The sequence below is a fragment of the Corylus avellana genome, chromosome ca5 (genome assembly GCF_901000735.1).
Source record: "Corylus avellana chromosome ca5, CavTom2PMs-1.0".
Classification (NCBI taxonomy): Eukaryota; Viridiplantae; Streptophyta; class Magnoliopsida; order Fagales; family Betulaceae; genus Corylus; species Corylus avellana.
Genome location: NC_081545.1, coordinates 25,211,475 through 25,222,702, shown reverse-complemented (window position 1 = coordinate 25,222,702; position 11,228 = coordinate 25,211,475). Strand labels below are relative to the sequence as shown.

Below are 11,228 nucleotides of genomic sequence, written 5' to 3'. Positions count from 1 at the left end.
TCAAATCTGTTTTTTTTTTTAAAATAAAAAAAAATTAATTTTTTAATTTTTTATTTTTTTAGAATATAATCTAATGTGGTTGAGTTTTTATTTGAAGGATAAGTCTAACGAAATTAGCTGATGTGTCAACTTCTTATTGGTGGCACAAAAGGTGACTTTTGTGCAACCTTCCTATGTAAGTTATTCTCTTAAGATAAACATTAATTTAATTTCACTATTAATTTGGATGATTGAATAAACTTTAATATCCGTACGATTGTTTATTTTGTTGTTTAATGTTTATAAACTTTGATTGTCTCTTACATGATCGTGATTTAACTTGAAAATTTTAAGTTCATGAATCGTCAAAGTTTAAAACTATTGATTCATTCTTCAAAAGGAAAGAAACCAACATTTCGAAAAGTAATACATCGTTAGATTTTATTGCCGAAACTTCAAATCCCAATGAACACCATCTTAAATCTTAAATCTCTAAGAGACCTTAAAGTGCAGTTTTAGACACCTTTTTTTGTTGTTGGTATTTTTGCCTTTTTGATATAGTGTCAACATGCTACATTTCTAATATATCAATTTGAGCACATATTTATGAACTTTTATAGATATTTTTTTGTGATGTATATATTGCGTGAATTATCAAATTTTTAGGACGCCAAAAAAAATTTTAACGGCACCCCTAATATGAATTATTTGGCTCCACCACTGGCTGGACGTGTTATTGCACATGTTTACGTACTTCTCATGTGATGCATTGCGTCGTGAAAAAAGCATATTTAGATCTAGGGGTCTCAACTCATTGGACAAGCTTAATTATTATGTTAACCAAACAAGAATGCATGTGTCAAATGAATAATAAGGCCTTATGTATTCTTGGCACAAACGTTAAGAAAATTGAAGGTGGCTAGAAATAGCGAACCAAAGATAACACAGCTAAGAGAACAACTATTGCAGGCTGGAGTTACACACTGGAATGAGAACCACAACACCAAGAGGGGCACTAACGGAGGTCGAATCGAAGCACCCGTAGGAGGCATCATCTTGGTGTCTGTAGAACACATAAAAAGGATATGTAACCAGATCTGGAGATCTCTATATGCAAAAACAGGAAACCAACAATGAAGATCTAGAGTCAGAGAGAGCGAGAAGCAGAAGATTGGGCTCGTGAACCAAAAAGGCACAAAAAAAGCGGTGGCGCATGCACCACACCACACGCGTTGAAGTAGCACATAGAGTAAAGGAGTGGTGGTGACAAAAACAGGGAGGAATAGAGAAGGTCGAAGACGGTGATGATGATTCGCGTATGAGAAAAGGCAAGCAGGCATTGTATGAACAATTTACGGGAAGAGTTCCAAAGGGAAGTTTCATTCGGATACTCCAACGTAGACAACAGTGAACACATGATCCTTTGTGGGCACTGTGGTTGGTCCCTCCAAGTACATGAATTTAGCTTCTCTTAGAAAAGACCAATATATATTGTTGATGCAATTTTTGGTACCCACGATAAATTGCTTGCAAAATAATAATAGTGTCAAAGAGTTTCGGCCTTGGCCAAAAACTTTTCGATGGAAGGATTTGATCTATCGCTTTTATTGGGTTTTATGTAATTGCTCTGATTTTCATGTTCCACCTTGTGATAGTTAATAGACAATGAAAAGTAGTTTAAAGATAATAGAGGTGGTTGATAGAAAGTGGGACTCTGCCTTGGAAGATGCCAAGAGCTCTGGCCATAATTAAACAAACAGCTCACGATGGAGAGCTGGGAATTGTTTTTAGCTTTGGGAAATTTCGTTGTGTGGGTGGCGTGAGAAGGGGATTAGGTTAGGAAATTATCATAATAAACAAAACAAATGTCTTAATTCCTTATAATTTTGACTATTGACCAAATATAAGAATACAAATGTGGTGACATTAATAAAATGAACAAAAAAAAAAAAAAAAAAGAAAGAAAAATCTACAACGACCACGAATCCACGAGTCCTTATAGTAAAAGCATGGTACGTACATCTCCAAAGCCAAAATTTTCTATCGGTTTGACGTGGTCGTGGTCCTCGTGGAGACTAGATGTTCCTTGAAACCTCAGTACCGGTTCGAAAATTTCAAAGTCAGTCTAGTTGAACTTGAACCGGTCCGCTTACTCTACCTCCACTTCAAGTTAAAAAAAAAAAAAAAAAAAAAAAAAAAAAAAAAAAAAAAAAAATTGACTCTTGTAATTTGTAACCCTCCTAGGTTTGGAACTTGAAATGAAAAATGATTTATTTCGTACATTTAGGAGGGCAATATTGTCTATTTACTTTTTGGACAAAATGCTTTAAAATAGCATGCCCTCCTAATTATACTAAATGAATTCTCTCAATTTCAAGTGAAATGGAGAGGACCCGTTTCCTTAGCGTTGAGAGGGTGATTGACCACCCATTTAATGATTGAAGGCTTTTGGGGATGATTGAGCAACTCTGAAAGCTAAAAGCATCTTTAGTAATGGTGATTATTTTAGTTACTTAAAATACTTTTTTTTTTCCCATTTTAGTTACTAGTTTTTCAATATAAACTCTAATAGATTATCTATTCGATTCTTTACTCTATTTAAATATTATTATTTTTATCGTTTGTTAAGGGAGAAAGAGAGAGAGGGGAGAGATAAATGATTAAAATAATTATAGAAGGTGCTACACAATCAATGCAAGTTTATGGTAGCAAATCTTTTAGAATAATTACTCTGTTGGAGACAAAAAGAAGCTAATAATAGCTAAATATAACTATTATCAAACCTTTTAGCGCTTGGACTGAAATTGCTCTAAGGTAACCTTGACATTGACCCTTATTTTTGGAATGCTTGGCCACCCTTTCTTTCTTTGCAATTTTTTTTTTTTTTTTTTTAAATGTCAACAATATTATAATGGAATTGGATGGAAAGACTTTTTTCTCGCTCAGAAAAACACTCAAGAGTTAATTATCAACAATAAAAACTCTGAGATAAGCTTGCCAAAGCCTTAAAGCACAAGATAATAATTTGGTAATTTCTCTAAAACAAACAATATAAAAGAGATATAATTGTTTGATGCTATAGGCTTTGATATATGCGTTAAAGAAAGGGGAATTGTAAAAAATTAAAAATTTAAAGGATTAAACTCAAAGTCAACCTTATATAACAAAACAAACACACGTTATTTAAATAATATAACATAATATATATTGCCAAATTATATACAATGATATGAAGCTTACCAACTAAGAAAAGAAAAAAAAAAGGTTTAAATTTAATTATATTTTTTTCTTCATAATTTATTTTATAAACTATAATTAAGTACTACCTAAATCTTATTTTAGTCAAATATGTTTATTTATTTGTAGTTAAAATATTTTATTTTTGATTTTTAAATAAAGGAATACTTTGTTTATTTTTTATTTATTGATTGGTTTGGATAAATATAAGAAACTTATATAGAAAAATAGGATCACAAATCCTGAACAAAATCTTTCTCCGCCCCGCGTCCTTTAAAACAGAGAGAGACAGAGTTTGAGAGAGAGAGAGAGGGAGATGGGAAACGCTTTCTGTATATTCTGTGGTTGCGTGGACCAGGCGAGCATAGGGGTGGTGGAGAGGTGGGGCCGCTTCGAGAAGTTGGCTGAGCCCGGACTCCACTTCTTCAACCCCTTCGCCGGCGAATGCCTCGCCGGTGTCCTATCCACAAGGATCAACTCCCTCGATGTCCGCATCGAGACCAAAACCAAGGTTTCCTTCCTCTCTCAATTGCTTCGCTTCTTTCGTAGGAATCAAGTAGAGTTGACAATTCTATTTTCTTAGGGAACTATATGACGGGAATCATTAAAAACTTTGTTGGAATTGAAAACAGAGTAAACAGCGCCTCTTTCATATGTGGTATATATGTATGTTATGTTATTTTATCGCATCTTTCAAATTGAAATTAGACCGGATTGCGAGGTTTGTCGATGATCAATGGTGGTGTAGAGGACGATTGAATTTATTATAGAGTTTTGGTCTAAAACTGAAATTGTAAGATTAATTCGCAAAGAGGTTATTTTGTGGAGCAATATGCACATGGCGTTAATGTTGTGTTTGTGGTTATTTCCGTTGTTTCATTCGTTGGTCCTCTTCTTAGCCTAATTGTGTTTTTGAGTATATATATAACGAGAAGCATGTGAAGCTTGGTGAAAACGTGAATAAGATTCTAACATCCCGATGCAAGTGAGACTTTATTCGATGCACAATGGAGGTGGACTGAAAAAAAGTTGAATGAGAATATCCTATATTCTATTTATATATATTAGACTATATAAAAAAAAAAAAGTTGGGTGTGACATGTCTAGGTATGGGGGCTATAGAATGATCGGTTAGTTTCTCTGTTTCCTATCCAATAAAAAAGATGTTTCTCTATGTGAATACCTCAGCTGGTGCTGGTATTATTCATCTGCATCTATCCCAATGGGTGGGGCTGCCCTTCCCTCTGTTTGGATGCATTTTGAAGGGGAGGATTTGAGAATATTTGGAAGGGTGTATTTATCCCTTTAAATACACCTGGCGTAGCTGCAGGATATTGTCTCTTATGTATAGGGAATAATTAGATCAGTAAGGGCTTGGAGAAAGCAGCTTGCCAAGAGCTGACATGCATTGGTTGTCAATGTTATCTTGATCATATTGCTACTGTTACACTCATTGGTGCTCTTCTTAGCCTAATTCTGGTGACGACAACACAAAAGTGATAGCTACAAAGGAGTACGCATTTGAGAATGTGTTTTGAGAAAGGCTAAATGCAGACCATGGTCTGGAGCAAAATGTTTCCCCTTCAAACCATGTAGAGGCTTAGAAAAAAAGTCATGTAGAAGCTGAAATTGGGGAAGCATTGGCCTTCTCTAATTGCTTGGTGTTTAATCAAACAGGGTCACTTGTTACAGCTGGGCTTCAGCTGAGGTAACCATGTGGAGAACAAAATTTTATTAGGTTAAAAAACAGAGAAACATACCAATCAGTTTGTATCCCCCAACCAAAACAGTATACTCTCCTTAACTTTTTCTGTTTTACGCACCACCTTTTTTGTGCATCTATTGCACTCTCACTTCTTGTTGGATGAGGATGATGCTATCTTAATCTCCTTCACATTTTCTCCAAGCTTCATGGATATGTCACTTTTATGCTTCTCATCACCCTTGTAAAATATTTATTATCAGGACCAGATTTAGGTTAAGAAGATCACCAATTATGTAACACTAGCAATAATTCCACGTCCAATGCATGTCAGATCCTTTGGCTGATTTTTCTAAACCCTTACTAACGATTAAGGCTGCCATCATTGCCAGTGAGCCCACAAATGAGTTGTTAGTACTAAAATCAAGCATCAGATCTGCATGAATGAATGAATGGTTACAGCTGCTGATGCCGCCTGCAAATTCGAGATCTGTTGCTCCGCTGCACCAATGCTTCCAAGATCTGCAATATCTCACACGTCACCGATCATGAGGTCTTTTTCTCTGTAGAAATACATGAGTATGAATCAAACTTTTTATTTGCATTCCTCATCCATTAGATCTTTTTCTCTAAAATTTTCATCTCTGTGCTCTTGGGACTCAAACGGAGCAAATCAACTGACTGAAACCGACAAAGCTCGGTGGAAAAATTCTTCCTCAAAACTGCACCCACTAAACTGTGAATGCGCAATAAACTACCAATTTTATCCTTTTTAGAACCCAAACCAATAAATCCTGAAGGTAGAAAAAGAACTTACTGCTTTTGTTGCACGAAACGTGTTGGCAGCATTTGACTGGTTTTTGAAAATAGAGCCATACAAACTGTAATGATCTAGGCATCGATTTGTCGGTAAACAGGTTGGACCATTTAGCCTAATCTTAGATTTCTCCAAGCACAGTTGCTAGATTAATATGTAAAAGTTTCTAGATTCCAATGCCCTAAAGCATCTTGTTTTGTTTCTAAATTCTCAATGTTTGTTTCATTATCAGCTTATTGATGATCAAAACTTTGACATCATGAATATATCTAGGGCACAAAGACCTATAATTATTAGTTTTCTGCTGTTCACGATTGGCAAGTCACTTGTTCTTAAATTATTATATTAAAAAATTGTATAGGAACTTTGTCTATTTTATGTGATTTTCAGATATTGTAAGAAAAGACATATTGTTGCTCTATCAGAGTAATGAGTCAATAACAAATGAATCTACAGGACAATGTCTTTGTACAATTGCTTTGCTCTATTCAATACCGAATTGTCAAAAGAAATGCTGATGATGCATTCTATGAGTTGCAAAACCCCAAAGAGCAGATCCAGGCTTATGTGTTTGATGGTAATTTCTTAGTTTCATCTTTTTCATGGAATAAATTCTCTGTTTCTTTTGCCCTTTCTCAATGCCGTGTTTCATTTTCATTTTAAGTGGTTCGAGCTATTGTTCCAAGAATGACGTTGGATGAACTCTTTGAACAAAAGGGTGAGGTTGCTAAATCTGTCCTGGAGGAACTTGAGAAGGTAACTGGATGCTTTTGTTAGATTGTTATTGACTGTTTAAAGTCATCCTTCTTTTATGAAAATTGTATGTCTTGTCACGTAATGGCCTTTTTTTCCTGTTTTATCTCCCCCTGTTATTTTGTGCATTGTTTTGGTTCATTCGGTTCTATAACTGTATACTTTCATCTTAATTATGCATTATACATCTTTTGCTGTGTAATATATTGAATGTTATGGTGCGTTGTCTTTCATTTTGTAATAAATGGTGGTAAAAAGGTATTTGAATGTATCCTGTTGATGAGATAGTCAATTGAAGGTAATGAGGAATAAAGATAGAATACTAATATAACATTGAACCACAAATGCTGTTCTTTACTGACTGTGTACTTAAATGTTGGGACCTTGGCATCTTTGTTTTGTTTTTTCTTCTTTAATTTTACTAATCAAAAGGGGGAAAAATGGAAAAGGAAGAAAAGACAAATGCTCTCTCTTGGGCTCTTGTGCACTGTCCTCTACATGTTTCCGTAACTTTTTAGTGAATTGATTACCATATCAATTGGTCTGGACTGATACCCCTCAAGGCTAATAGCAAGTTATTATGTTGTTCCTAAATTGTTTGAGTTGTATTTGACACGGTGACAACAATTAAGCTTCATATTGGTTGAAAAACAAAAATTGTTTTATCTTTTCTTATGCTATCTACCCTCCGAACTGAAGTATGTTACCTTGTGTCAATGAATTAGGACTTTTTACATCGTTTGTTTGAATTATGGATCAGGTGATGGGAGCCTATGGATTTAGCATAGAGCACATATTAATGGTTGACATAATACCTGATCCCTCTGTACGCAAGGCAATGAATGAGATTAATGCAGGTAACCTCAATTTTTCTTGCTGTTTTTACCATAACTGGACTTGCTTTTTCATTCTGACGTATTGTAGAAGCATTTAGAACTCAATGACCTTTGGTTTTGAGGTAAAGGGGAAGGACAGTAGTTTAGGTCTTAGGTTCAAGTATTTTTAAGTAAAGTTTATGAAGGAGCAATTATGTATTCTGTGAGCAATTATTTTACTTATCAAAAAAAAATGTATTCTGTGATGTACATGGCAAGCTACTTGCAGGATTAAAAGCTTAATTTTTTGCCCTGGTCTTAAGGGGTAATTTAAAGAAATCTCCTATAGAAAGTTAATATGGTCTAAATTTGGTGTGGGGCTGATGGTACTCTCTGTAGGCTACATTAGCTGCTATTGATTTTCTTTCTTTTTGTTAATGTTTCTTTGCATTAGAAAGCTGATTATTTAGTTATTAAGTTCTAATTAATTGGGTTAAACACCATTTTGGTACTTGTGATTTTCAGTTTTAACAAATAGTTATTCGAGTTTTCAAAAGTTTGAATTATGCTACCTGGGTTTTACACATTTTCCAATTTACTACCTCCATTGTTCCATCAAAATACTAACCACTATTTTTGCACCTGTACAACTAACCATGTCATCACCTATAAAATCACGTCATGTGTAAAAAAAACCAGACTTGACTTACCATATCAGCTCCACTTGCCACATCACCTTCAAGCTTCCATATCAACCCCATGTTAGCATTGAGATCTGGTCTCGATTGATTCTGGGAATTAAATGGCTGAGCCTGTGAAGCCGAGGAGGAACTGGATCTTTGCAACTTCTAATTTGAATATAAAGATAAAGGGGAAAGAACACCAACAGCGAAAGCACTTTGCTAGGCCGACACTAACACTGAGAGACGAAAGCTTGGGGAGCGAATGGGATTAGATACCCTAGTAGTCCTAGCCGTAAACATATCCCGACATGTCACTCAGCTCCTTGGCTCACTTTGGTTGCAAAGACCTCTCTCTAATGCCGGCTCTGGATTGATTGAGTCTAGTCAAAAAACAAATGAGACTTTAGTGGTTCCTGAAATCCATAGGGTCAATAAATGTGTCATGGCCCCTTTGAAGGTGTAGTGTAGACTTTTTTCATCCCCAAATCAGGGGGATGTGCAACGACCATGTCTTCTATGGTTTTACCTTATTTGGCCCAACGGATGGTTCTATTCCTTATATAGTTTGATTTTCTTCATTTTATTTTCTCTCTTTTTTGAAATGGTATCAAAGCTTTCTCTTCTTTGAAAACAAAGCTTTTCCTTGATTTTTTCAATTGATATTTTGATATAGAAAGATCTCCATATTTCTTCACTATGGATTCTCGTGTCATTTTCTTGAAGAGGAGTCTTCTTTGGGCTTTTGGCACCCCATAAAGAAAGAGTTGCTTGGGCACTATCGGCAGGTGAAAGCAGAGGCAAGATGCCAACCAATCAAGCATAAGATACCTCTCTTGAAGCTCTCGAGCTCGTATTCAGCTGGTTAGAGGTGGCTCTCGATGCTCCAAATCCATTTCCTCCAACAAGCTCTTTGCCCACACAAGATTCCTAGCTGTAGTGGGCATCTCCCTATTCTTGGTGAAAGAAATAGTTCCCATCTGTCCAGAACTAGAAGTCAACTCAAAACCTGGATTTGGCTAAAAGGGCCTATTATTTGGATTTTTCTATTAGTCCTTATTATTCTTATTCTAAAGTACCATTGGAACTCCTTTTCCGACAACTGATCAAAGATCTAACATTCTCAAGTCATACGTCCCTTTTATCCAGTGGTTAGGACATCATCTTTTGTTGTCAAAGACATGGGTTTGATTCCACTAAGGGATAGTGATGCAACTCAGTTTTACCCGTTTTTGGTCAGATTTCTTTTACTTAAAAAAATCATATCTTTTGATTCCGACATCGGATTGAGTAAACTTGGTGGCGTTAGAAAGCTTATTTAGAGAGCTACAATTTTGTATTTCATGAAAATTTTGTATTTTCAACATTTACTAGGGGAAAGTTGTCGCTCAGTTTTCTTTTTACCGCAAAGTGTATTTATTTATTTTTTTTTTTTGGGTTTCGAATTTAGGCTCTATATAAGCCTAGTAAGATGGCCTTAGCTGTTAGTTTATGTATTTTGATCAGTTTATCAATATGAAATACTCAATGATTGGTTTTCTATTCCTTTTGCCTCAATTCCTTGATAAAATCTTGCTTTGATAAGAGTTGTGATTCTATTGTTGTTTGCTATTGAGAACTCATTATGCTACCTTATACCAACTTGCACAGTGGCGTAGTGGGTTTGCAATAGCAAACAACAATAGAATTACAACTCTTCTCAAACCAAGATTCTATCAAGGATTTGAGGCAAAAAGGATAGAAAACCACTCAATGAGTGTTTCATATTGATAAACTCATCCAAAATACAAAAATTGATGGTTAAGGCCATCATGTTAGGCTTATATAGAGCCTAAACTTGAAACCCTAAAATAATAATAATAAAACGAATTAAAAACACTTTGTGGTAAAAAGAATACAAAACAACTTTTCCCTAGTAAACATTGGAATTACGAAATTTTCATGAAATACAAAATTGTAGCCATCTGAATAAGCTTTCAAACACCACCAAATTTTCTCAAGATAAATGCTAGGGGTTTCAAATCTTTTACTAAGAGATGGGTACCAAGATGATGTGGAGCTTATTCATTGAAAATGATCAAAACAATTAATAAAGAGAAATGCTATGGGTACCAATGAATAAGCTCCACATCATCTTGGTATCCATCTCTTGGTAAAAGATTTGGTACCCTAACGTTTCTCTTTCCTTAATACGATGTCAGAATCAGAAGATATCATTTTTTAAGTAAAACGGGTCTGACCTAAAAGGGTAAAACTCGCCTGCATTAGATAGGGTACTCATTCCTGGCCGCTTTCAGTTAGTATTCATTGTTGAGTGATCATTCGTGATTTGGCTAGAAAAGATGGTTTGGATTCTTCCTCAGTTTTAGCAAGCAAGATTGGATCACCACTTCTCTTAGTAATGGACTTCCTTAAAAGCTAAGCTTCTACTGGATAAATTTGGGATCTTCAACATCAGAGAGTGAAGGTTTATGTATTTTGGGGTTGAAATTCTAATTGTAATGTCTATAGACAGGTAGGGGCACCTATAGCCTTGCCACTTTGTTGATATAAGGCGTAGGTTTGGATGATTGATGAAAGAAACACCAAACTTCTCACTCCCACCGGCCGATTGATGGAAATAGACGATATTTGTGTTACTTCGCCTCCACTGCTTTGTGCACAGATGTGTGAGTTATATGGGAAGATGTTGGTACGGAGTCACGTCTACAAAGGGAAAGGCGTTGGTACGGGGTCACGTCAGCTATGCATATAGACTAGGCTATAAGGAATGAAGTCTTAAACTATGGACCAAGACTACGCTAAGGAACAAGGGGACTGAGCAAAGAAGTCAAGGAAGGAAGCTGCTTCTCTAATAGCCCAATGGAGTTAGTAATCCGAAAAATGTGTAAAACCCAAGTAAAATAATTCACACTTTTGAAAACTCAGGTAGCTATTTAATAATTTTTCAAACCACATGTATCGAAATGGTATTCAACTGTAATTAATTTTAAGAGTCTAGTGTATTTTAAGTCTTATTACGTTTGTGTGTTAGAGACCTATATATATGAATATAATAGTTTCTATCTTATAAATAATAATGTATATTTCAGAGTTTTCAGTAAAGATTGCTTGATTGCTATAGAGTATTGTGTAATATAATCTGATTCAAGTGCAATGTCAAGGAATTGTAGGTGTGATGACCTAGGTTTATCTATTCTTTCTATCTTTTGTTTTTCTTTGAATTTTCTAGCAGTTTTTCATCA

The 11,228-nt window shown here is 35.2% G+C and overlaps 1 protein-coding gene across 1 annotated transcript in view; it reads left to right on the top strand.

The window, feature by feature from the left end:
• Nucleotides 1-3,469: 3,469 nt before the first annotated feature.
• LOC132183317 (hypersensitive-induced response protein 4) overlaps nucleotides 3,470-11,228 on the top strand; it is a 12,078-nt gene continuing 4,319 nt past the window's right edge. The window contains exons 1-4 of the mRNA XM_059596726.1: nucleotides 3,470-3,727; nucleotides 6,192-6,312; nucleotides 6,400-6,491; nucleotides 7,249-7,345. Coding sequence (XP_059452709.1) covers nucleotides 3,533-3,727; nucleotides 6,192-6,312; nucleotides 6,400-6,491; nucleotides 7,249-7,345 — 505 coding nt within the window. The 5' untranslated portion in view covers nucleotides 3,470-3,532. The remainder of the gene's footprint in view (nucleotides 3,728-6,191; nucleotides 6,313-6,399; nucleotides 6,492-7,248; nucleotides 7,346-11,228) is intronic.